Raw genomic sequence first — 26,739 nt, forward strand, 5'->3', positions numbered from 1 at the left:
AGTATCAAGCTAAGCTATGTTGGCGGTGCAGGACAGCAGGAGTCCGTGCACCATCAAAAAAAAGCATGTAGAAAAGGAACGGTTAAAAAAAAAAGAAATCCATTTTTTTTCAACATTCTTTTGACATCATAACCAATCACAGTCATTGCCTGAGTATACTAAGGGGGGGTGGAAGCCTGTAGACTCCTGAAGACTGTTACTTCGCACCATTTGTGAATTCTCGATTCTGATTGGATAAAAAGTTGCTGCAGAAAAAAAGAAAAAAATACCGTTGAGACGAATGAAAGATCTACATGCGAATAGAACTAGCAATAGCTTCTACAGTAACTGCGACTTCATGGTATACTACACTTTTCTGGCCACAAGCTTCAGCATCTTGATGGCTGTTGAATCCTGATTGGCTAGTCTCCCCTGCGATTTCTATTATTTCAGCTGCTACAACCTTTTTTTTTTTTATATCAGGAAGTAACTAGCAAATAGCTGTTGAATACAGTTTCCGGCTGTGGGTGAAATTTAAAATAAAGAAAGAAAAGAAAAATCATTGATGAATAAAATGAAGTGGCAGATGTTGAGTTTGAGAGCGGGCATTTTAGATGAACAGGAAGCAAACATCTGCATTTGCGATATTGATATGGGTGCTGATGCAATGTACAAGGGACAAAAAAAAATGGGGGGGTGGTTTCTACACTAAGAGGAAGGGAAAAAACAACAACAAAGCAAAAACAAACCACTGCTGCGCTCCCTTCACTGGCTTCCAGTAGCTGCACGTATCAGATTCAAAACACTGATGCTTGCCTACAAGGCCAAAAATGGACCAGTACCATCTTACCTCAGTGACCTCATCACATCTCGCACTGCACCACGCTGTCTGAGATCCTCCAGCACCGCTCGACTGGTACCTCCTTCTCTCAGAATGAGAGGTAGGTACACTTCAAGGCTCTTCTCTGTTCTGGCACTGAGGTGGTGGAATGAACTTCCCCTAGATGTCCGTACAGCAGAGTCCCTGATTATCTTCCAGCAACGACTGAAAACCTACCTCTTCCTGAAATACCTAAATTAGCACTTCCAAGCTTGTAGAATTCAAGAGTTATATTTATATTAAGTTTGTAATCTTGCGTACCAGTGTAGATTTATTCATTACTAGAGACTCAAAGCACTTTTGTACGTCGCCCTGGATAAAGGCGTCTGCTAAATGCTGCAAATGTAAATGTAAATGCAAAAATGAAGCATGATATGAAGATGGAATGTTGATAATATTTTTCTTTATAAATTGTTTTGAATTTTATCAATTTTTTAATAAAGGTTTTTGACAATGTTTAACAGATTTTTGCAGTAATATTTGGGGTTGTTTAACGCTGCTTTTTTTTTTTTTAGTTTTGTTACAGATTTTTTTTTACACATTTATACGGATTTTTTTTACAGTTCTTTTTGCATAAAAAGGGAAAAAATATATATATTTTTAACATTGTTTACAGAGACTTGTACACTTTTTACTATCAAAAATTTGGTTAAAATTTTTTTTTTACACCAATGTTTTAAAAAATATACAGATTTTTTACACATTTTGTACAGATTTTTTTTTACAGTTGTTTTTGCATAAAAAAAATTTGAAAAAAACTTTTCTTGCAGATTTTTCCACATTTGTATATTCAAAAAAAAATGTTTTTTTTAATATATACATTTTGCAACATTATTGTATTTGTGTCAAACCTATGCATCATTAACACGTCAGTAATGAGCATAACGCCATTAATATCCCGCCAACTGGTCACGAGTTCATGTCTCAAGGGGGATCAAAGCGTTGATTTCTCTTTCTCATGCATGACTCCTGACCCCACACACTTATGACCTTTAACCCGGGTTTCTGACCCCTTCTTTGTAGGGATCATCACGGGCGCCTCTGCTGCTAGGGTCAAAAATGTCTTATTTAACAATAGATGGGATAAAAGTTTGTGTAAGTCCACATGACATTTCATGGCGATTCTTAAGACTTCTAGGAACCGTTCCACTGTGTTTCACATTAGATCTTCAGCCTATGAGGGAGTTTGAATTGGCTCTTTGCACTTCTATGTGAAAGCAGGGATACAGAAGAGGTATGTAACTCCAGTTACTGGAAAGACAACTGGAAAGAGGAGGAAAAAAAAAAGACAGGATTCTGTTTTTTTCTACATCTATACCTTTGTGTACCTTTTCTTGCCAAAAGCTTCAGAATCATGGAGCTACGAATTTGATTAACTGTTCACATTTTAAATCCAGGGAAACTCTCAGATCCTGGAGAGTCAGTAAAAACGCGAAAGGTCCCAGCATTCTGTTTGGGGACTAAATTAGATCATCCTTTGCCTGTTTGTCGACAAGCTACAGGAGAAGGTCTGTGTTTGGAAAAGGTCAGTCTCTTCTGTTCTGTAAGCGGATCATTGATCACGAGAAGGAAAAAAATGGTTCCGGGTTCTTTAGTGCAGCTTGAAATTCTGGGAGTAAAATCTCATGGTGAGCATGTTTGGTGATCAAACAAGTCTTTTTCACACACACTTCCTTTTGGTTCGGTGAGGTGCTGTAATATAGCATTGTCTCTTCAAAGCGTGGTGTATTTACCTATGGGGACATTTGGTCCTCGGGCCACTACGCTACACTTCACTCCTTGACACCTCATTCTTTGGTGCAGTTCATCCTCCATTCCGTCTTGCTCTCTGGAAATTCCTTGCCTGTCTCAACCAACCCCCACTCCCACTTCCACCCACCTCTTTATGGGCTTGACAGCTGGGTATGCTCGCCGAGCGTCACACCATGTGTGGCAGGAGCCTCGTTAGTGAGATCTCCGTCTGTCTGTCACATTAAAGGAGACACAAGGTGGTGAACAAGGGGGGCATTCGGGGTGGAGGTTGGTAGCAAGGCGAAACAACATGGGCAGACTAATTCATGCTCTGTAGTCTCTCTCTCTCTCTCTCTCTCTCTTTCTCTTTCAGCTTGTCTGGTGCTTCCTAAGGCAATGCAACAGCTGTCTGTCAGTAATAGACCATAATCGATTATAGCCTACTGACATCGTTTGTCACATACACGCTCGACACGCCGAATATGGTGGACGGAGGCGAAACCCTAGTAAATGATACAACAAATGCACCCAGTGTATTACAATCTGAGATCTGGCCATATTTTGGCTTTTATAAACAAACTAGTAAGCAAGAAACTGGACGTGCTGTGTAAAAACACACACAAATAAAATATATAGGATAGATAAAAAACAAGGTTAGCCGTTTTAACTCTGACACCAGTCTCAGATGCCAGTGCCGAGAGGTATTTAGCTCAGCTAATGTATATTTATAAGATACGAGGTGGAATCAAAAAGTTTCGAGACTAGCTTTGTTTACAAGAAAGTACCTGATTTATCTACAGTTACACATCATCGCCTTCAAAAATAGTCCCCTTGCACAGCAACACAGAACCCCCTGCGTTTTTGCTACTTCTGAAACGTGTCCAAGACATTTCGAAGCGTGTCAACCACCTTCTGCTATTCGGGCTGGATCTCTGCCGAAGTATCAAATAAACGGCGATCTTTTGAGTCGGATCTTTATGAGGGCGAAGTCTGCAGGAGCCAAATCTGGACAGTAGGGTGAGGTTATGTGGATTGTTCTTGGACGATCGTCGTGCACAAGTTGCCGAATGCTTTCGGCATTTTCGGAAATTGACACATCGTGATTTCGAACCGTTGACATGACGATTGTAAACGAATCAAATCGCAAAAAAGGGTAAAGTTTCACACCCCTATTTGCCATTTCCCCTAGTTGCTACAGGAAGTCACAAATGTTACAACGAGCCGTTATTAAGGTGTATAACCCAGTGTTTTTTTACAGCTACCTGACATCCATAACATTTCTGTCATAAAGTAGGTCTTCTTTCCTGGGGGCTCCTTTAAAGAGGCACATAGAAAGACCACAGGCAAGAACCAAAGAAGTCTGCTAGTTGTAGTCAATTTGCATGTTCAATGTAATGCAGTGATCTGAGACTCATAACGTCTGCAAGTGTAGAAACAGGAAGTGTGTGTGTGTGTGTGTGTGTGTGTGTGTGTGTGTGTGTGCGCACGTGACAATCAAAGCCGAAACAACAAAACAGCAAAGAGCACCATGAAAGGAGCCGACGCCGCCAATGCCGAACTCAGTTACTGGCATCGCTCATGCACATACCTGAGGTCCACTGATTCCCAACACACACACACTGTGTCTCCCAAGAAAAAAAACGTTGCACTCCAATGCCGATAGCTCTCACAAACACATCCGAACTGAAATGCGACAAGATTAAAGACTCGGCACAATGTCGGTACACCGAGGGGGATTTCTGTTCCGTTTAAAATAAAGGAACGTTTGACTGATATTGAAAGCAGGTGGAAAAGAAAAGTGATGGCACACACAGAGTGTTTATTTCGATTGTGATTGAGCCAAATGTTGGTCGTCACAATGTTCCTGCAGTCAACAGATAACTCCAGATAACAAACAGGTTCCCTGGCTGTTCAAAACGACAGAGCGAGAAGGAAGTGGACCGGTTTGGACCGTAACCAGGTCGGCTGAAGAAAAAAGGCTCCGACTCTGACCAGAACAAAAGAGCCGATGACTAAGATGGTAACGTGAGCCGGTAAACCGAGTCTTGATTATAGGGCCGTCTTTTGATTTGGTCCCAGTTCAGACCAAAAGTGAGCCTCACGAGAAGACGGGAAAACCATAACAACACAACATGTTGCCATGACGACGACCTAGGCTTATCCCAACGCGAGCAAACTTATAATAGAAGACGTCCACGAACAATAACAAGAGGACGTGTTCTTTTTGTCTCCAGTTTCTGCATGTGCCTGCACGCACAAGCGTGATACGATCCAGTGAATACTGTTTCACTCGGCACGAGCGAGCATAAAGATCTGTAACGAGATGTTATCAGGACTCACTCGCGTATATACGCACGGGTGTCGTCAAGATACATCAAGCCGAGGCAAGGCAGAAAGGAAAACTAGCGACCTTTGAAATGCTAAGCATACTTGTCTCACGTCAAATTTTTATGGCATCAACAACCGACTGTACTTCCTGTTTAACCATCCTGACATGGCCACCATCCATCTTACAGGGGAACACCCTCACCTTCAATAGTTTGCAATAGCTTAGATCGAACACGTTTGTTTAAGGAGTCTCCAGTTTCGAAAGTCATTATGTTTTCCACCACGAGAAAGTCCTCAGGACGGACGCTCAAGTTTGGGCTTTCCCAGTTCGTCGCAAGATGACGTGCTGTGGTTTGAGTCTCATGATTATTACTGTTGATTGAACATATATCATGTGACTGGAATTTGGATGGTTTTGCTGGTCTAGAAGACATTAAAGGTAACAGTAAGCTAGGGCTGCGGCTATCGATTATTTTAGTAATCGAGTGTTCTACTGATTATTTCATCGATGAATCGGGTAATCGGATAAAAAGTACTTTTCCTTTATTAAAGAGCAATAGTTTGAAATGATCCCAAACTTCTTGGAAACGTTCTATCATTTTCTTTGGCCCGAATCTTCTTCTTGGCCTTCACTGTTATTACATTTTTTATTCCGCAGCGTATTTGTGTTTAACTGTCCAGAACACAGCAGGTGGCGCGTCAGTAATAGTGGTCCGTGGGGAAACGCGGTGCTCCGTGTGTAGTTAAATGGGCTAAACGATTTTTGTATTTGAATTACAGGAGTTACTCCAGGAATCATTTCATCCCTACTACTTCTTCTTTCGGTTTTTTCCATTAGCGGATCATCCGTTTCCATACCCCCCTGTCCTCTACATCTGCCTCTTTTAACCCAAATACCTACATGTCTTCCCTCACCACATCCATAAATCTCCTTGGTCTTCCTCTTTTCCTCCTTCCTGCCAGCTCCATCTTCAGCATTCTCCTACCGATATACCCCATGTCCCTCCTCTTAACATGTCCAAACCATCTCAATCTTGCCTCCCTCACCTTGTCTCCAAAACGTCCTACACGCACTGTCCCTATACCAGAACAACAAGCTCAATACATAAATGTGGTGGAAAGGGGTCAGTTCCTGTCTGGGTTTCTCCACAAGTTTCTGCTTTTATGCTATCAAGGCGAGGGAAGAATATTACGAGGTCATGAAAGACATTTTGTATCCGACGATTTAGTAACATTTTAGAAAGGAACAGGAATTCGCTGGTATAGGACATATTCTAGGCAACAATAAACTACATACAGGAATGTGGTGGAAGGAGGTCAGTTCCTGTCTGGATTGCTGCAGAATGTTCTGCTGTTTGCTACAAAAGCGGACAAAGGCTATTGTGAGGTCAATTACGATGTCACTGTGCAGATGACAAATGGCACCTCTTGATATTGCCCAGCCACCTGCCTGACTCCCCACTTCAGACTAGCTACAATTTAAACAGCAACCAGCTTGAACCATTTGGAGACTGCTTCTATGGTTAGTGAATGTAACTGGCAAAAAAACTCACCCTGACAGCAGTGCTTTTGGTCTGAGCTCTTTGGGGCTGCGCTCCAGAGTTGGCATGCTCTCGGACCCCTCCGCCAGCTGAGCCATTGGTGCAACCCGTGCCGGCTCTCCAGGGTCGTTGCTTAATGCCGTCGAGCAGGCGTACGAGGAGGATGTTGCTCGGCAACTCGTCCACGCCACTCTCCACGAGCGTGCGACATTCCGGGCATCGCAGCTCCCCACGCGATCCCACGATACCGAGCAGGCAGCGGCGGCAGAACGTATGTTGGCACGGGAGTACCTTGGCTGAGGCGTCCAAGCGTTCTAAGCACACCGGGCACTCGAGAAGATCCAGCAGGGCCGATTCGTCCATGGTTGACGCTTGTGCTGTGACTCGGTCACTCCGTCTGGCCCATCAAACCAGACAGACACACTGCGCGTGTGTGTGCATGCGAGAGACAGCCAAAGAGTGTCGAGGATCGCCTCAGCTGTCATGTCATTCCCATTCCACAACCATTGTTGCACTATTAGCAGGCACTGCAAGGAGACAAATCGACAATGTCAAAGAACACAAATCTAGGGTGGACCGGCAACCCTAAACGCAGGGACGTCTAAACAATCCGGTCGATATGCCTTCCTCGTTTTCCCTCCTAACCTCGAATGTTTCCGCTTTTCACAAGGCAGGATATGGGATACTCTGGAATGCGGTGTGTTTAGGGAAACTCTCGATCATCAAACAAAAAAAAAATGCTCGGACGCCTCGAACGGGAGTCAGATTTCAGGCGGCTGAACACAATAAACAACCTTCCAGCCCGGTAAAAAAAACACCCTGTTAACATTAAAACACCTCCACAAAGGAACTTATACCATGTTACAACATCACTGGTCCTTAGCCAACAGGCAGACAAAAGACTAACACCCCCCCACACACACAACACATACACAAGTGTGTGTGCTGGCAGCTGGCAAGATGACTAAGATTGCCCTAAAGTCTTATTTAAAACCTCATAGATTACTACTAGCTTTAAAAAAAACTACAAGTAATGTGCAAATGTTTTGGCACCTTCCCATACTGTATAGGCAACAAGGACACAAGTCAGAACAGGAAATTGAGGGGATATATAAATAAGTTCCTTTGTCTTGTTTTGTCTTGTATAGTCCAAGCTGAATGTATAGTTTTTATTTATGTCTGTACTTTGATAGTAAGTAACAGCTGGAACCAAATGCCTTGTGTGTCAACACACTTGGCCAATAAACCTGATTCTGATTCAACTTTGTCTCGATGTCCATTTTTAACGGTCCAAAAAACTGGGAAGGCATCTACACACACACTACACTTTTTTGGATAATAAGGACTATAAAGTGTGTAGCGTGGTGGGAAAAAATGGCCATTCACAAAAAAAATCCTTAGAGCAATGCAAGAGCTTCAAAGCGCGAAAGAAAAAGCCGACTTTCTCCTCAATCCTTGCTTTTTTGTTTTCATACACAAGCGAAGTAAACACAAACGGATAATAACTAACCGAGTGGGTAATGAGTAGTTCGGTTTTTAGAAAACACTGTTTGTTCCCAGGCTTTTTCAGGAGGCAACATTGTCTCCGTGCAGGGATACAAATGTGGCCAGGCGCCGTCTTGTTGTTCCGACAAATCAAACTTTGTTATGTTATCAAACAAAACAAGCAAACAAACAAACACTTTGATGTCGGATACAAACCTTATTTGAAGATTTGCCGCAATAGCATTTGATTTGTCCAATTTATGGAACACATTTCTATATATTCATAAATGTACATATTCAGATTTCCACTTTTAAAAACCCGACTTTTAATAAATCTTCTAAATAAAAATAATAATAATCCCAAATACCATATTTACCTTTTCTCCTCCTATTCTTCCTCTTTCAGAAATAGATGCTGGGAAAACTTAGGAGGGGGGAAGGAAAAAGGAAAAAGGAAAAAAAAAAAAAGACTCCCTGAAATCTCAATCCTGGAGTCTTTTAGATGTTCACATGATCATCCCTGGAATTTGGTGTCCACAATGGGGGGGGGAAAAAATCAGTCCCCTTCTTCCAATAGTGTTTTGGGTTTTTTTTTTTGCTTGAATCTGGGACGTGTTTGGGAAGAGTTTAAGGACAACAAGGAAAAGAAGACAAGAGGACAGAGACCCTACCGCGTCCAAGCGCCATGATCAACTGAGTGGATCTTGTGGGACACGCAGGAATACGAGAGCAGACGTCAAGGTGGGAGGGAGGATTTGCGTTTTTTTTCTCTCTCTCTCTCTTTCTTTCCAAAAACACGCACAATTCAAGATAAGATATATTTTATTTGACAAAAAGTATGTGTGTGGTTAAATTTTTTCAAAATATGTCAGGTAAAGGCTTTACAAGGAGAAAGAAAAAAAATAAACAGGGACTGACCGATAAAGTAAAAAGTGGCGTACTCTGTTGTCCTGAGTAGGTTCTGGAAATTTTTTTTGGTTGTTGTCCCCGCCCACAGGGATTCACAAACTACTTCAGGTTGTGACGTAAAAACAGAGGGACGCCTCCAGAGACAAAAGTCCATTGCGCGAAGAAAGGTGAACAACTCCAACTCTACCAGACACATACAGTTAGGAGACGGATGTTATATTCGAATAACAACATTTTTATTTTTTTTTACACAAAGTGTTTTTCATTCCACAAACTCAATTGCAAAAACGTTGGGACACTGTAAAATGTAAATAACAATATTCAATGATTTGCAAACTACATAACAAATAACACATTAGCGCTAAATTCAAACCCCCAAGCAAACAAAATGAACAAACACCACCACGGTGGATTCACGTTTATTATTATATTTAAAAAATATCATTATGTTTTGTTGTATTTATCCGCCACGCCTTAAAGTCCGGTCTGTGAAAAAATTGTCCAACATTAAACCGGTCCGTGGCGCAAAAAAAAAGGTTGGGGACCACTGCTGTATCAGACACATATGGGACAACATTCCTCTGCCAAAACTGGTCTTCTCAGTGATGCTACACAGTCATAAACACGTCCCAAATTGCAGCTATCCAATTCAAAATGCCCTTATATATTCACTGAAAACCAGGCAGTAAAACGGATGGGCTTTGTGTGCATAAGGAATGTAATATTACATAGAAAATAAAACCATTGCCTAATAAAACCAAGTTATTGAGAATTTAATCACTTTGGGGTTTATATATGTGTTAACCCGGCTTTTTGCCTGTCCACATTCCTCACCTGTGTACTTTTTTTGGTGTATTTTTTTCCCACCACTGTACGTCCATTGTTTCTATCACCATCACTTGCGAAGTACTTTAGATAGCACTCAAATTGCTCCCAAGCATCCAAATAACTTACCTGTATTTAGCTAGCCAGCAGCTAATCAGCATCCATTTCTAGATGTTGGATCTCGAGCTGCAGAATTTCAGATTTCGCCACGTGTTTGTGCGTGCATAAATTTTAGATCAGTCGCTCATATCACCCTTATCATCAAATGTAGCGTCGAAGATATCTGATTGGGTTGGAGCAGGAATGCGTACACCGGCTGAAGAATCCTGTGTCTGACTTGTAGTTTTTCGACAGGTTTTATAACGTTAATTGGGTCTCGAAAAAACCGTTAAAAAGGTCCATATCCTTTCATTGGTTTGGATACACAAAGAGCAGTAATATACAGTATACACACCAAGACTGTATGTTTCTCTTGGATTCTCAAAACAATCAGTTCCCTTCGTAAATCGCACCAAAGTTGCTCTTCATTAGTTGGATTTCTTTCTGATGTTGTGATCCAGATCATCTCACAGCAGCTCAATGGGATTTAGGTGTGGAAACTGGGCAGGCCATTCCATGAGAGATAACACTCAGGCTTACTGTTTGCTCTCTAAATACAGTTTACAGAGAATTGATGTATGCTTCAGCTCATTGTCCAGACTGACCATTTTCAGGTTCAGGATTTCTTTCATCCAGAATAAGTCTCCAACCTTCACCACCATGTTTAAATTTGGTTATAAGGCAGTCTAACTTTCTTAAGTTCTTCTGTTAGAGCCCCAAAAATGTCACGTTTGGACTCCTCTGTCCACACAACTTTCTTCCAGTCATTAGTCTTCCAGAATCTCCCATTCTCATATTTATGCATTTTACTCAGTTTGTTACATGATTGAATCCTGAGCTTGACTCCCTCTCTGTGATTGGTTTTTATGTAGGTTCTCCCAACATCCATGCTAGTTTCTTGTGGATCCTCGTGTTTTGTCCCAAGTTTTTTACCAGACCAGGGACTTGAGATGTGGCTAGAGATTTTAGATCAAAAACTATATACATACAGTATATAAAATCCCCCAGGTTTGCTCATCTGGGATACATACCTACATTTAAATAGAAGTACATTTTGTACAATTATTTTTACATTCTGTAAAGCTGCTATGAGACAACAGCATTGCAGAGGTGACCACAGTACCGACTGAGGTAAAAGATTGACATGGCTTGAGCCAAATGAAAACACACCATGACAGAGAGGGGGTGTGTTTGTGCTGAACGAGGTCTGGCTCCAATAATAGTAAAAGTCATAACATAATTTCTGAAGTAATCATGGACACGGTGTATACGGAGCTAAGTGGCGCTAAGTGCACTCCGGCACGTGGTTTAGTCATGAAGCTGGCATTGAGGCTCCATTTATCAAAGCTTTTCAACAGGTATTCCACCTGGCTGCTCAAAGGTCAGGTTTCCAGCTGCTTGCCAGACTGCCCCACACACACACTCACATGCTAGTGAACGTGTCTATTACGTCACACCTTCGTTGCTGTTTGAAGTTGCCTAGATCATTTTTTATATATACTTCAGTCTCAACTTGAACACAAAGACAAACTGGGATTTATATTACACTCATCAGTGAAGAAAACACGAAGTCCCTGAAGCCCTTATTGTCAAAAAATTTCCCCCTCTTTTCAAGAAAACAAAGGCAGGTTTCATCCTTTGTAACTAGAAGCCCTGGCCCTTGATTAAAAAGGAAAAAGTCCTAGGACTTGAGGCAAGACTCGGTGATTTCCAGAATAGCAATGCACGTAATAGGATTAAAACAGGGCCCGGTAATATATAGGCACGAACACACTGTGCGCTTAATTCCACCCATCGGGTCACATTCGAGTTGGAGACCGGAAAGTCGACTAGCCTCGGGTTTGTCGGTTCTTCGTCCTGTATCTCCAGCATGTCATTAGTAATCTTATAACACCCAATGTCCTATTTGGGCCGCCGTGTGTTCAAACATGAAAGCCAAGCCGAGCATGTTCGCAATAATTAGAGGCTATAAAACATTAAACACACCCTTGTTGACTTCCACTTGAGAAGGTGTCAGGTTTACGAGTGGATACAAAGGACAGGAAAAAGTGAAGTGAACTTTATATTATAATCTTCATAGCAGGCGCTGGTGGAATCCTCCTACACACAAGCCACGGGTAACGGGTTCCTGACCACACGTTCACAAAATGTTCTACGTGAGAGTTGTCTGTAATGCATAGATGAAGAAACTGGCCACGAAAAAAACAAACCTCTCAAATAAGTATATAATATATATAATAATTCGATTTACCAGGGGGGAACAGTGGTGCAATTTGTAGCACTGTTGCCCCCAAAAGCCCCAAGACCTTGGAATATTCCTGGTTCAACCAACATTGATACTCAAGGTTTCCTCCTACTGTCCAAAAACATTGTAGCCATATTGGTAATACTTGAAAAGGCAACTGCAAGTATTCATCTTTTCAAGCTAAGATCTAGTATTGAAGTCTGGGATTATGACCCATTATGATTATGAAGATCGGGGGTTCAAGCCCTGGTATCGCCACTCTTGGGCCCTTAACCCTCTGTGCTCCTGGGGTGCCGTATCATGGCCCACCCTGCGCTTTAACCCCAGGCTCTATGCAAGCTGGGATATGCGAAGAACGAATTTCCTTGCTGCAAACGTGGTACACAGGGGTGCCCTCGTATAGTCGAATCTTCGGAGTGGTGTCATAAAACGAGGAACATCCCATTTTAATTATATGGTGGTGCTCAATATTCGATTTCACCCAGAACTACTGGTTTTCTCCAAAAACGTTAATATACAGCCTATAATTATAATGCTGTGAAGAAAAATATTTAATTGGTGGAAAAGGTTATGATTTATCTTTGTTGGGGTTTTTTTATGGGGGTGTCTTTTTAGATCCACTGTACACACTACTGCTTTACAATCCTGCACTGCCTCTAAGGATAATAATTAAGCACCTTCTGGCCAATCAGATTTGAGAATTCAGCAGCGCCATCATAATAAAAGAATCTTCATGAATAATGTATTTGTTTTTGTCCTTTAAGTAACTACGTTTGGGTGACCATAAGGTTTCAGTGTACCCTTCATACAGAATCTTCTTAAACTGTATATATACGGCAGATCTTCTCATTAGAGTCTTCAGATCCTGTATTGTGTAATCGTTATAATTACCCCTCTATACAATACGGGCTAATGGCTCTAAAAAAAAAAAAGACCTCGTCTTCAAAATACCTCCAGGAACTGCGTGTCAGTTATTTAACATGGAAATGGAGAAAGAATGAAGTGGGGGGTAGTTTCAGGGATGCGTCTTCTAGATGAGTGTGTGCATCTCCACGTTAGAGCGGAATGGATTTGCTTTTATTCTTCCTCCGTGCCCACACTGCCGGGCCCATTACAGAGCACTGCAGCGAAACAGAAGGACTGCGGCGTGAAGAGCGCAAGGGCAGAGGGGGAGAACAATAAAAACCGAGTGATTTACGCTGATCTCTGGTTGAGGACACTGCATTCAAAGAGGGCGAAATGCAGAGAGATAAAGAGAAAAGAGAGAGAGAGAGAGGCATTGCGAGTGTGTGAGGTAATAAAACGGGGGCTGATTTACGATATATTGGCCCTTGGCTGGCATCTGCGATCTCATTGGACCTGGCAGTAACCTTCAGGCTGTATGTCACTGTTGCCTGGAGACATTTACTACTCACCTCCCTCAATGGTTGATTTTGGGGGGGGTGGTCGTGGGGTATCAGTGCTAAGCTAATTTCCCTGGATGACCCCCAAAACGATGTACTCTGTTGATAAATCACCGAGCTAATTATAGCGGCGGTAGGGATTATTTTTAGAAGAGCACAAGCGACAAACTTGCAACTCTCTCCTGCATATTCACGATGCAGCAAGCTGGCGGATGAACAGATCCAAAACCTGATTGGTCAGAAGGCGATGAATCGGTTTATATAACAGCAGCTGTGCATGTATGGGAGGAGTTTAATAGGATAATAAAATTATAATGTTTTTGAGTAAATGTATCTTCGTTACTCTACTGTATTTACTGTCGACAAACGTTTGTCCATATATACTGTATATATTCCCACATATTTCCGTTCCCAGGTGATCCCAATGCAAATAGTGTGCACTAGTGAGTTAAGACTCACAGCAGATTTCCGTCCATACAAGAGCACGGGCACAAGCTTGGCAAAGACGCCGTGTAGGACAAAGCTGTCCTTCCTCGTCTCAAGGGGAATCCAACGGGGAAGTCTATAATAATTCCTCGCCCCCGCGAAGTGACGAATGAGGTTGATTTGCTGGGACGATCGCAGCGCAGCGGGCAGGAGGACGCCGATAACGGTTAACGGCACCGCTGGCAGACCTCTGTCCTGCTGTCCCGCTACGGTGACGAGATTGAAAAATTTCTATTAAAAAGGTTCACTTCAAGTCTAAGGAGAAACATAATTTCTTGGGTGTCAGGAAAAGAAACATTTTCTTCAAAGCATTGTGCACGTGTAGAAGTCAGGAGACCCAATGATGAGCCGTGGATGGTACAAAAGTATATGTGCACCATATTTGTGGTTCTTCTCTTGATCTAGGAGACCCAAACCTGTTTGGTTTGGAATGGAAGATCTCCTGCTATAGGGCTCTGAACTCAACCCTATTAAACAAAACCTCCTCACCTTACAGATGCCAGAACCCGACTTTAGAAACCTCCTTGTAGCTGGAACGAGCACAAAATCTAGTGGAACATCTTCCCAGAAGGGTGGAGGTTCATATAACAGAAAATGAGCACTAACTATAGATGATGTTTAAAACCTTACAAAATCGTATGGTCAACTGTTGTCCATATGGACTTCTTTACTAAAGAGTCTCCTCTAGTGGTGTCCTTAAAGTAAGGGTTATCATGGAAGCGGAACGGATTGGCGGAAAACAGCGAAAAGGGATCGGGCGCCAGGGTTCTGCTGAGCACGAGGAGATGACGGGGAGAAATGATATCGAAGACAAATTGCTGTTAAAGACAGTGCCGAGCGTTCTGGCGGACAAGAAAAATGAGAAGGGAAAAGGCACGACATGTTATCTTGTGCCAAAAGTAGGCTGGAGATGTATGGATTGCTCAAAATGTGTTATTTTGCGTGAATAATTCGATTCGTAGTGGTACAGCTGCAAACAGGATTTGCACCTGTTTAGTGACAATCTGGACCCAGAGCCAATCATGTGTCAAATGAATTGGGGGATGGTCGGTGTCACCAAATCTTAGAAGTTACTGTGTATACTGTGGGTCAAGCCAAGGACAAGTCGAGTTGATACTTCGAAGTGAGGTCCAGGCCCATTATTTCTGTATATTTGGTCACTAGAGTGTATTTAGGGAACATTTTGAAGACAAGGTGAGGGAGGCGAGATTGAGATGGTTTGGACAGGTGCAGAGGAGGGACATAGGGTATATCGGTAGGAAAATGCTGAGGATGGCGCCACCAGGAAGGAGGAAAAGAGGAAGGCCAAGGAGAAGGTTCATGGACGTGGTGAGGGAAGACATGCAGGTAATTGGTGTGACGGAGGCAGATGTAGAGGACCCCTAATGGGAGAAGCCGATAGAAGAAGAAGAAGAGTGTATGTAGGGAATTGTATGTTGCCTTGAACTACAAGAAGTCTGCGTTCACCCACTTCCAGCTTCTACTCTTGTTCTTTATAGCGTTAGAGTTGATTGGATCATATTGGCAACATTATTAACATTGGACATCTATTGTCTATGTTGAACACCCCATTCCATATTTAATCCCCTTTTTGCTCCTGCTCATTCCTGCTCCATTCAGTGACACCCATATGGGTTCCTTTTCGAGTCTGGTTTCTTCTTCTTCTCAGGGAGGTTTTTCTCACTACCGTGGTCACTTGCTCATTAGGGATTAATTTTTTAGGGATGTACACTAATATGATGTGGATTCAAAAAGTTCCCAGACAAGTTTTGTTATTCGCCACCAGATGGCAGCACAAAGCTGCACGCACAGTCACTGGGAGCACCAAACCTGACAAGTCAGTGTGATAAAAGACATTGCCCTCTTCTATAGATTATCCAGCTGAAAGCTTGTTGTTTTGACACCATTGCGGAGATCCAGCGCAAATTGAAGAAGCTGCTCGACCCGCTTCAAAGAAAAGACTCCCAGGACATGAGTTCCAGAGGTGGCAAGAACACTCAGAGTGCTGTATTGCTGTACATTATTTTGAAGGTGATAGGATGTAGACTTTTTTTTTTTTTTTACCACCTCCTCGTATTAGAACGCCATACTTTTTCAGGTCCATGAAGATATGCTTGGAGTGGAAGATCTCCAAACCCTTTTGAACACCTTTGAGATGAAATGGAACGGCACCCCAAGCCTCCTCACTTCCTCAGCTATATCAGTACCTGACTTTACTAACACCCTTGTGTTTGAACCAGCACAAATCTCCATAAAGTCTAGTGGAACATCTTTCCTGAAGAGTGGAGGTTATTATAACAGGAAATGGGGACTAAATGTGGAAGGGGATGTTCAAAAATGTGTCCTCCATGTAGTGGGTTGCAGTTACAGTGGGATTAGTGCCATTTTGGAAAAGCACTCTTGCTGTAGGCGAAGAACATTTTTGGATTTGTTGCGTTGGAATTCATTGTCCTCAAGAGCTGATAGTGGCTCAGGTTCAAGAACAAATACTGGATAAGGTTCCATTATTTTTTCTTACTTGCCTTGCAATATTTACAGATGTTTTATTTTTTTATAACTATCATCAGAAGATCTTTAATTGGCATCCAGATCTTGGTGATTTCATATTGTCTGGTCATTAATATGTCAACATACACAGGTGTATGTCATGTGGTATCACCTTTAAACATATCAGCACAGTATCAGACTGCTACCTAGTACCAGTACTAGTATTAATACTATATAATGTCTACTATTTTCTTCCATACTAATTAAATTGATCAATATCGATCATTTAAAAACATCCAAAAAAAACCATCTGTAATGAAGTAAATTTTTTTTCCAAAGTTTTGCACTGCCCTCTCCTGGCCTTTATAGAAAAAAACACCCAATAAACAATGGCAAAAATATACGAACACCTCACACATTTATGATTCTTCATCTGACGGTTAAACGAATGTTCACACAATTGTATGGACTGAATTTGAGTGCACACACACACACTATAAGGTACATATGAAGCAGCTACCGATGCGATGAGAAATATAATTATAAATAAATTCAACACAATACACAAAAAGATGCAATAAATCCAGATGTCCTTTTCCTGTTGCATCTCTAGGGAGTTACAGCTCTACCTCTGCCATGTTAATCTGGATGCTATGCAACTCTCAGTACCCGGCTCGTTCGCCGTAGCGTTGCAATATGTCAGGTTCACGTAGCAGCAGCGGTGCTGAGAGAACGCGCTCAAGAAACGATTTTTAGGTCACTTTCGAAATAATAAAATAGCGCTAATAATAATTATGTAAAAACAACTTTATTAACAATTAACAAATAAACAATACAAATATGAACAAAAATAATGCATTTTGCTACGAATGCCAACTTATATTTATAATGATAAATTAGACAGGCACCCTTTTTGAAATTTTTGTACGTATATGTGATCTTTACGTGAAATTATTGCATACTCGTCACCGAAGCTGAACTGATTGATGTTAATGGCTTGAACCCAAGTAACGAGCTTTCGCTTAGCGCAAGGAGATAAACGAAGAAATGAAAGTCAGGCAATTGGCTGTGAACGTTTGTAGTTCAGGGTTTTGAAAGAAAAAAATTGACGAGCGTACACAGACGCGCGTGGAAAACACAAAATTGAAAATTAAGCATTTATTTCTGAATATAAAGACAAATATCATGTCAGACAACGTTATCGCTCGAAATGCATTTTCTCTCTTCCACATCTTTATGCTTTGATATGCGAATAATTTACTGTACAACCTTTTAGGGACGGTCATTTCCTACGACGACATCATTCATATACATCAAGTGCAATAGCATAAGGCGGTGGGGGGGGGACGCATGCACACGTTAACGCTTGACGTGTTAGTTTGATACGCGTGTGAAAGTGTGAAAGGTGGAACAATGTAACCCGGACTGTAAACTGCAACTTTAGGAAACGTGAAAACAACCGGAATGAAGTTTATAGTAGAAAAAAGTAGAAAAAGAGGATGTATAGTGTGCATATATATATATATATATATATATATATATATATATATATATATATATATATATATATATATATATATATAGTGTGTGTGTGTGTGTGTGGAGAGAATACCTGATGCAGAAAAGACAACAGCCACGTGAGCTTTGAGCTGGACCACTCATGGCTTTGACTGCATGTAAATACTGTGGTGAGTAACTGTCTCACGTGACCTGTCGAATAAAACACCCCCCCACCCCCCTCTCGTCTCTCAATTGAGCTTTGGTTGAACGGTATCTTGATCATATTTACAATTGGACGTGGCAGTAACACTCCAATCATGACTAAGGGACCGAGTCCGGTCCTTCACGTGTACTCCGTCTGCTTCACGCGCAGCGTCGTGGGAAGACTTCAAAGCCAGATTGTCCTGAGATCGCCGCATCATTCGTCGTTATCTACGGAGAGAATTGAAAAACAGATTGAAAAAAAAAGAAGATATTTTGTCCATGTGGACAAAAATACCAGTTGGACCACTGACCAACGTGTCTTAATACTTTTTTCCATATTGTCCAGGGATCCCCATACTATAATTCTTAACCCCACCAAAAATTGAAAAGGAATTCTAAACAATGGCAGAGACATATTTTGCAAATTATCTGCAAAAAAAATGGCAAAAATCCATACCGGTAGTTTTTCCGGGTGCCGGTCCACTGTCATTATGGAAGCGGCCTCTAGAGGCGAATCACCGTCACCACATGCTGTTTAATTTATATTTATATATTTTTTACACTTCAGACTACATATATTATATTTATAACGAAGAATTTACATTTATTATTGAATACACATTTTATTTAGCACATTTTTATGATTCAGTATTGTTTTTTCTAGATTTGTAATAAAGTTTAGTACTATTTTACATAAGGTGATATGTTTGTTTTTTATCCAGTATACATTTAAAAAAACTCTGTTGATTCATTGGTTTTCGACAAGTATGATCCAGCCTAGAAAATCGGTCGACCTCTACATAAATGCATTTATAAACAAATACATAATAATAGAAATAAATACATTTATAATCATAAATAAAATCTCTAAAAATTATACTGGTAGTCACTCCGGCTCATGGCAATTTTCTGTTACAGACCGAGAAATTATGTGGCCCTCAAAAAAATAAAAATAAAAGTTTGGGGACCCCTGATAGTGTATAAAAGCTTGAGGGATGGTTTTGAGTGAAGACCTTCTTCATAGGCTCCATCTGCCATCACCAAGTGGAGGATTTTAGGGTACAGGTGCTGGTGCTCAGGCGCCAGAATGCTTTGTACGGTGTTCGAGCCGACAGCAATGCTCGTGTCCTCGTCTTCAATGATTGCCTGCATGGAAACAAAAACGCAAACCTTTCATACGCCTTACAGCAGTGGCGGACGAAGTACACAAACCGTGTACTTGATTTAAAGTCGAAAAAAAGTGCTCCCTTTAAACTTTCAAAGTACAAAGTACAGATATGCGAAAAAGCTACTTAAGTACAGTAACGAATTACTTACGAATTTAGGTTCAGTTCACCGAAAACAGAAATTTCTATGGGCGGCTACGGCCTTGTTTGATGGCTAAATTCACACCTTGATCTTGTTATAGGCTTGGAGAAGTTGCTCAAAGCCCATGGCCTGCTCCAAATGAAAGCGCAGCTCTTCCAGACGGTTGAATATGCTGTCCTGCTGCTCCGAATCGCTCGTTCCTTCCTGCTCGCTGTCGTCTGTCCACATGAATAATAAACGTGTGTGAAATGAGCCCGGATTACTTGCTAGCAATAGTGCGTGAAATCTCTGCAATGTGCGTCGTCCTACCTGACTGCCACTCTTCGTTGAGCTTCCTCTCGTTGTTCGGTTCTTCGTCCTCCATGTCCTGCCCGTTACCGTCCTCCTCTTCGGGATCGTTCTCGTTCTCCCCCGGAGCTGCCTCTTCGTCTGGAGGACTGCCGTTGGACGCACCGAACTCTTCGTCGTCGCTCCGTTGCTGTTGAAGCAGCCTCTCCATAGAGGCTCGGAGTTCTCGCAGGTCTTCGTCCTCGTATGCGCTGAGATGAAGTACAAACAAAATGCACGTGAGCATCGACGTGTCCGGATCTAATCGTGCAGTATGACGTGCGAATATGCGAGATTTCCTACTCTGTGTCGGACTGCTCATCTTCTTTGTCCTCCAGATCCTCGATCTCCAGCTGGTTGTCATGGCTGGAGACACCGTTGGGTTCCGTAGCGCCGCTGAAGATCTTACTGAGATCCGGTAGCGAGCAGGTCCTCAGCATCTAATGGCAGCACAGACACACATGAGCATATGTCAAGCATCAAAAGACCTTAGCATTACCTCGCTAGAACCGGTGCACATTTTTGATGAACATCTTGCAAGTGTCCAATTTATCGCACCCGAAGTACCATCGAAGGTTTCTTGAAGGAACCAACCTTAGGGTTGTTGGAATCAAAAAGGCCGGTGGAGAGACCGATTAAAAGTGCGTCGCCGTGCCGGCGCTGAGGCGACACCGAACGTGAGCGAGAGGCCACAGAGGACGACGTGTCTTCCACCGAGGACTGGGCCGCTGCGCGTCTGTGCGCTGGACTGGAGCTCAACTTCACGAACGCCGGGCCGTCGCCAGGCACTGACAAAGAGAGACTTTTTGTTAGCAATCGCCTGATTTTAGAGATGCATGTTGTATGGAGAAAATATCGGTCATAAGATGATGACACCTGTAACCGCAACTTGCTGTTCATCCTCTGAACATATCGGTTTCTCATCGCTCGGCTTCTCGGGTAGTGGTTTGCTGCCCTCTACAGGCCTGAAATGGCAAAAGTGTTATTTGCATATTTTAGGTAAAGTCATTGATCAGGCATCCTTACTCCTTGCTCTCCGTGCGGCGTGCAGTCTCTCATGTAAAAAACAAACGGCACGCGGCGTCAGTGATTCGCCTCTAGTGGCCGCTCTCGTAACGATGGTCGTGTGAATCGGTGCCTTGACCCCCATTAATAACTATGGGAACTTTTAGTCTGAAACGCAACCTTTATTATGAAATACAGATATGATGGGGACAAAACATATTTAAAATAACATTTTCAAAATATGTCTCTGGCATTGTTCAGAGACCATAAAGGCAGTTTGGGGACCCCCTGCACTTACACTGTTGACACTGTCCCTATATAAGTCTATCATTCATGAGATCTCACCCTGGTTGGGGAACCTTCTGGCCCCATGCAGTAACCACTTCAGCTGGAGGTTTGGATGACAGCGGACGATCCTCTTCCAGAACCAAACACTCCACTTCGTCCGTTTCTAGGAGTGGAAACGTGAATATGCTTAGAACATTTGGTCAACATATTTTTGGATTTTATTGAATTGAGACCCTGAGACCCTCACCCTCAGCCACTTTTTCCTCAGGAAGACTCATCTCTGGCGAATCGTGACTGTTGATCACCTCTGTGTCTGACAGAGCCTTTGAATGCCCTGATTCTTGCTCATGTTCCAGACAAATATCAGCAGCTTGCTGTTCTTGGTCCTGGTCAATAAGAACATGCTGATCCTGGCCAACGGTAGCTTTTTGTTCCTGATCCAGGACGACGACAGCTTGCTGTTCTTGGACCCGGTCAGTGACGGCCTGTTGATCCAGATCTGGGCTAATATCAGATTCCTGGGCCTGGCTGATGATGGCTTGCTCCTTCTGATCTTGGCTTGTCTGAGGCTCCAGTGTTACTCCATCAGGCTCATCTGAAGGCCCCAGTGTAGGTGTAAGGCTTTCTGGAGTGGGGGGAGAAAAAAAAAGCAAATCTCAAATTACTTCATTTCTACTACATGTATATTGTTGTATGGTAGAAAATTAAATACACACCAGTGTAAGTGTTGTCACGAATGCTGCTGCTATCCAGGCACTGAGTGAGCGGCTGAATTTCAGCCTCCTCAAGAACTTTCAGAACCTCGGAAACTGGGGTCTTCCCCCATACTTTCCTTAATCCCTCCCCATGCCAGGCCTCCATAGCAATGACCTCACCTGATGTTTGTTCTGCAGCACACAATTAAAAAAAAAAATTAATTTCACAGATTATAAACACAGTACATAAGATTGTAAGAATACAATTACACAATAAAAAAAAAGCAGTATGATATGAAGTGCTGGTCAGCAAATACAGCAAACACAAGAATTGTATTCCTGCTCGAGCTTTTGTTTTGTTTAAAAAACTGGTTGCTACACAGTAGCTTTGGAGACCAGATGCAGCTCTAATGGAACACACACACACACACACACACACACACACTTCATAGATACACTGCACACAAACCGGTCTAAAATGCTACTGAATGCAAATTTCCCAACACACACACACACACACACACACACACACACACACACACACACACACACACACACACACACACACACACACACACACACAAATATTCTCTTATTAATTCCATCTTGTGCCTGGAATCATCTGCAAAAATTATAATGTGTAATTTTTACATACAAACATCATCCGCCAATCGAAATTGAGTATTCAAATAATGCATAATGAGGAAAGCAGCTTTTCCTGTGCTGTTGGCGGGAAATGAGAAGGTGATAGCTTAGTGGTTAAGCCATTGGACTTTGGATCCAAAAGTTCAGACCAAGCTGCCACTCCTGGGCCCCTGAGCAAGGCCCTTAACCTTATAGCTACTGTATAGATGAGATAGAAGTCACTCTGGATGGGGGTGTCTGCCAAAAACTCCCATAAATGTAATGGTTCATTAGGGATATAGAACAACATCTGGCTCGATACTTGTTCTTCAGGTTGTCTCAGTGCTAAATGTTATAAATGCTTATAGCAATGAGGTTCATGTATTATAGGGACGAACTTTAGAGACAATGGCCATTGTTAAAAGTGCAAATTGAACTAAACTCGGGTCAGGGGCTGCCATGATGAAACAAGGGCCTTGCTCAAGAGCCCAAGAGTCACAGCTTGGTAATACCGGGGGGCTTGACCTTCCGATCAGTAATCCAGAGCCTTAATCTTTAAACCACCACTTCCCCTATAAAGAGGACCAGTCTGCATACCAGTGCACGGACAGGTAGAAACTCACCTGCTGTACTGATACTGGTGTCCTCCAGAGTCTGCTGAGCCACGACAAGCGAAACATCACCAGGCTGCCACTTCTTCCTGTCGCCACCGAAGACCGGACTTGCCTCCGAGGACGCATTCTGAGACACTGATTGTGTTTAAAAAAAATAAATAATCAATAAATTCAAATAATCAATAAATTCAAGCTTTTATAATATCTACAGGTTTTCACGTTGGTGGCCTTCTCACGTGTTCGTACCTGCCATAGTGCTACACGTGTCCTCAAGAGTGTGCTGGGCTACCGAGAGTACGGGAGGATCTCCAGCCTCCCATCTGCGTCGATCCCCCCGGGGGGGTTGTGGTCTCTCGTCTGGGATTGGGTCGGGTTCTGACGGCTGAGGGGCGGAGCCAGGTTCAGCGACAGGTCCGGTCTCTTGCTCGTCCTCTTTTTTAGAAGGGTTAGCTTTCAAATTCTGATTGAGTCTGCGTAGAATCTCCTTTCTCTCACTCTGCAAACAATATTTCACGCAAAGCAATGCGGCGGTTAAGCGTCTGATGAAACTGGATACACCTTGAGATTTATGTTACCTACCTGAACTTCTGACGGTTCAGGTTTTGGGGGATCTTCTTTTATTTGGGAAGTCTGTCCAGACGCACTGACCACGCCCACATCCTTCAGTGCTGCCGTCATGGAGATGGCTGGAGCGCCGGGTTTGGAAGAAGGTACGCCTTTAGAGACGGTGTCCTGAGGGGCCTGGTCAGTTTGAGGAGGCGCGGCTCCTTTCGGCGCGCCGATGTCGACCTTTACTCCTCGAGCGACAAGCTGTTTCAGATTAGATCACGTTCAAAAGTTTTAAAAATGACACCCAGAAGTCCACGAATGAATAAAACAGAAATATGATTAAGAAACTGTACACACTTGGTCTTCCCATGCTTTCTTTTCTTTCTCGTAAGCCTCCCTGCGCTTCTTCTCGAGCTGCTCTTTCAGGACAGCTGCTCGAGCCTTGGACTGCGCCTGCAACGAATAAACACACACACGGACGAGTCACTTCGAGAAACGTTCCTGTCAAAAATCAATATAATTACAAGCAAAACAGTAAAAGAACTCCGTGACCTTCAGAGCTTCGATTTTCTTCCTCCTGAGCTCCATCTCTTCGCACGACTCTTGACTATCGGAACAATCGCTGTCATGCTGGGAAAAGGGAAAAAAAAACTTGAACACATGACTGAACATTTCAATGTCTACGGTTTGCAGAAGGGCGGAAAATTTCCCGAGGGGAATTTCCATAAATTCATATACAATCATATATAATAAAATACAAACATAAATATACAAAATGTTGTTTGGTCATAAGATGAAATGTATGCAAATTTAAACAAATCATTTTTTTTATTTGATTTAATATTTATGTAATTTACATGAATAATTTAGGGAATCATGTGTGTTGTATGTAGGGGGCGTGGCCTCAGTAACCCTGTAATTTTTTTTTCCCCAACTACATTTTAAGTTCCCTGTTGGAGGCTCGCCTGCAAATTTTGTAAATTCCCACTTAAATTCCTGGAATTTTGCGAACCGAATGTCCGCTAACGTGTCCGCGTTTACCTTCTCTCCTCTGAGACGCGCTTTGATCTGCTGCCGCTCGTTAAAATTCTGCAGTCGTATTTGCCTCAGCCGTGTCAAGTATTCCTGCGAATTTCACATATACACTTTATGAGCACTAATAATGCCTCGTCTGATAATATCCTACTTGCTTTTGAAAAGAAAAAAAAAAAAAAAAGGAATGTTTCAGGACATTTATGAGACATGGATATTTATGGAAACATATAAAAAATACAAAAAGTAAAAACATGCAGGTATTTCAAGCTTTGACGATTTGAACGAATGAGATGCGACACGTAAAATGGTTTAGGAGTCGGACGTTTGAACGCGTGAGGAAGGAACTGAAATCGCGAGACGATCCAATCCACAGCGGGTGCAAAAGGAGGAAAAAACACAACGTGGCAACCGATCGTTAAAGCGTTAAAAAGACACACCAATCCCATTTTTTCATGCAGCTTTTCCACATACGTGAAAATGTTTAGTTGGTTTAAACGTCCATTTCTCCTTTGTTGCATCAGGATCAGTTAACACGTGCAAGGAGACAAAAAAAATAATCGTCCTCCAGGTAATTGGTGAGTCCATATTGGGTAAAAGGGGGAAAAAATAAAATAAAAGAATGGTGGTGAGGCAGGGAGGATTAAAAAAAATGGATGATTCAAATAAAAACTTGGGTTAAGGAGGAGTTTTCGGTGAGGTTTGGATCCACCCTCCTACCTCCTCCTCTTTGTTGACCCTGGGTCTCCTGCCTCGGGAAGAGTTTGTCCGGTTTGCAAAGATGGTGGCCAGGTTTTGCCGGGCCCCCTGTCCGCCGTTCAGGTCAACAGAAGCTATACAGTCACTACAAGGCACTAATAGCTGGATGGACGCCTCAATATTACAGAGAAGGGGGGAAGAAAAGAAGGGGATCTTACCAGCTGGCCTTCAGCGCGTACTTTATTGAGCATTGCTTCTTGTTTGCGCTGCAGGAACTCTTGCACCTGTTTGGATCTCTCTGCTGCCACCTGGGCTCGGAACCTAGACATTACATGGAAGGTTAGGCGATTTAAACGAACACGGGAACGGCGAATTAAAACGCAAACAGACCTGTTGGCATAGTCGTTTTTAGTCACGGTCTCGTTCTGGAGACTGGTCCTCCGCGCCTGACTCTTGACGGCGTGCCTGGAAGGTTCATGTGCAGGCCTTGATTAAAAACGAGAGACTGTTATTAATGTTTGAACGCGTTGATGCATAATAAAGACCCGTCATATGCTCATCTTAGGTCCAAAAAGTGTTTGCTGACACCTGAAGATACACACGGGACAATTTGCTTTGTACCGCGTGGGAAATCGCCGTCGTCGACGTTTTTTACGACAGTCTGGATTATTATCAGATCTTGTTTTAAATTTTAATAGAAAATTTTATATTAAAGGTAAAAAATAAAAAAATAAAAAAAACATTTAAACTATTTTATTTTTCATATTTATTTTAATTGATTTAATTAAAATTGATTTAATCAATTTGATTTACGGCAATTTAATCAATTGAATCAGTATAATAAATGCATTGCATTAAGTGATTTATTCCAATTTATTTCTATATACTTTATTTAAACCAAGCAGGTATTTCATTTAAAACAGAGAGAAAAAAAAAAAAGACCAGCAATTTTATGTTTTGCATTTCTTCCGAAATTAAACCAAATCGTGCATTAAAAACCGAGATACGTCCCGAACCGTGAATTCCGTGTACCGTTACACCCCCAACATTTAGTCCCTATTTTCTGTTATTAATACCCTCCACGTCTTCAGATCTTCTAAACCAACCCATGCAAAGCATATCTTCATGGAGCTGGCTTTGTGCACAGGGGTATTGTCATACTGAAACAGGTTCGGGTCTCCTAGATCGAGTGAAGGAGAAATTAAATGCTACAGCCGTCGTGAACAATTGTTTTCCTGAAATTTTTTTGAGGAAGCTCATATGGCTGGAAAAGTCAGATTTCCCAAAACCGTATAATGTATGCATGTGTAACCCCTCATTTAATGCGCTTTCTCCTTCGTTTAACATACTGTGCTGGGATGCCGTCCCCTGAAGCTTTGGATCCTGGGCCTGAACCTGGCAGTGATGATGGTAAAGGAGACGGAATTGGCACTGGATTAGGAGCGACTCCCATACCTCCACCTACGAAAAACTAAACACCGAAGGCAGAAATGCGT

The 26,739-nt window shown here is 42.3% G+C and overlaps 2 protein-coding genes across 5 annotated transcripts in view; both read right to left on the bottom strand.

Moving 5' to 3' along the window:
• The window catches only part of sh3rf1 (SH3 domain containing ring finger 1), a 46,029-nt gene extending 37,039 nt beyond the window's left edge, over positions 1 to 8,990 (bottom strand). Inside the window, exons 1-2 of one of the 2 annotated variants that reach the window (XM_046873223.1) lie at positions 8,863 to 8,990; positions 6,472 to 6,986 (exon numbers count right to left, since the gene is read on the bottom strand). In XM_046873223.1, the coding sequence (XP_046729179.1) occupies positions 6,472 to 6,822 (351 nt within the window). In that variant the 5' untranslated portion in view covers positions 6,823 to 6,986; positions 8,863 to 8,990. Of the gene's footprint in view, positions 1 to 6,471; positions 6,987 to 8,321; positions 8,469 to 8,862 lie in introns of those variants that run through there. The other variant, XM_046873222.1, reaches the window with a different exon arrangement.
• Positions 8,991 to 17,541: 8,551 nt separating this feature from the next.
• Positions 17,542 to 26,739, bottom strand: part of nek1 (NIMA-related kinase 1) — a 21,731-nt gene continuing 12,533 nt past the window's right edge. For 2 of the 3 annotated variants that reach the window (XM_046872933.1, XM_046872932.1), the window contains 20 exons: positions 26,593 to 26,714; positions 25,634 to 25,729; positions 25,462 to 25,564; positions 25,265 to 25,351; positions 24,554 to 24,637; positions 24,065 to 24,142; positions 23,870 to 23,965; positions 23,543 to 23,773; positions 23,210 to 23,459; positions 22,973 to 23,098; positions 21,747 to 21,917; positions 21,278 to 21,655; positions 21,088 to 21,193; positions 20,614 to 20,702; positions 20,332 to 20,525; positions 20,041 to 20,177; positions 19,720 to 19,949; positions 19,495 to 19,628; positions 19,116 to 19,248; positions 17,542 to 18,330 (listed from right to left, as the gene is read on the bottom strand). In XM_046872933.1, coding sequence (XP_046728889.1) covers positions 18,317 to 18,330; positions 19,116 to 19,248; positions 19,495 to 19,628; positions 19,720 to 19,949; positions 20,041 to 20,177; positions 20,332 to 20,525; positions 20,614 to 20,702; positions 21,088 to 21,193; positions 21,278 to 21,655; positions 21,747 to 21,917; positions 22,973 to 23,098; positions 23,210 to 23,459; positions 23,543 to 23,773; positions 23,870 to 23,965; positions 24,065 to 24,142; positions 24,554 to 24,637; positions 25,265 to 25,351; positions 25,462 to 25,564; positions 25,634 to 25,729; positions 26,593 to 26,714 — 2,859 coding nt within the window. In that variant the 3' untranslated portion in view covers positions 17,542 to 18,316. The remainder of the gene's footprint in view (positions 18,331 to 19,115; positions 19,249 to 19,494; positions 19,629 to 19,719; positions 19,950 to 20,040; positions 20,178 to 20,331; positions 20,526 to 20,613; positions 20,703 to 21,087; positions 21,194 to 21,277; positions 21,656 to 21,746; positions 21,918 to 22,972; positions 23,099 to 23,209; positions 23,460 to 23,542; positions 23,774 to 23,869; positions 23,966 to 24,064; positions 24,143 to 24,553; positions 24,638 to 25,264; positions 25,352 to 25,461; positions 25,565 to 25,633; positions 25,730 to 26,592; positions 26,715 to 26,739) is intronic. The other variant, XM_046872935.1, reaches the window with a different exon arrangement.

The sequence above is a fragment of the Silurus meridionalis genome, chromosome 18 (genome assembly GCF_014805685.1).
Source record: "Silurus meridionalis isolate SWU-2019-XX chromosome 18, ASM1480568v1, whole genome shotgun sequence".
In the NCBI taxonomy this organism is placed as follows: Eukaryota; Metazoa; Chordata; class Actinopteri; order Siluriformes; family Siluridae; genus Silurus; species Silurus meridionalis.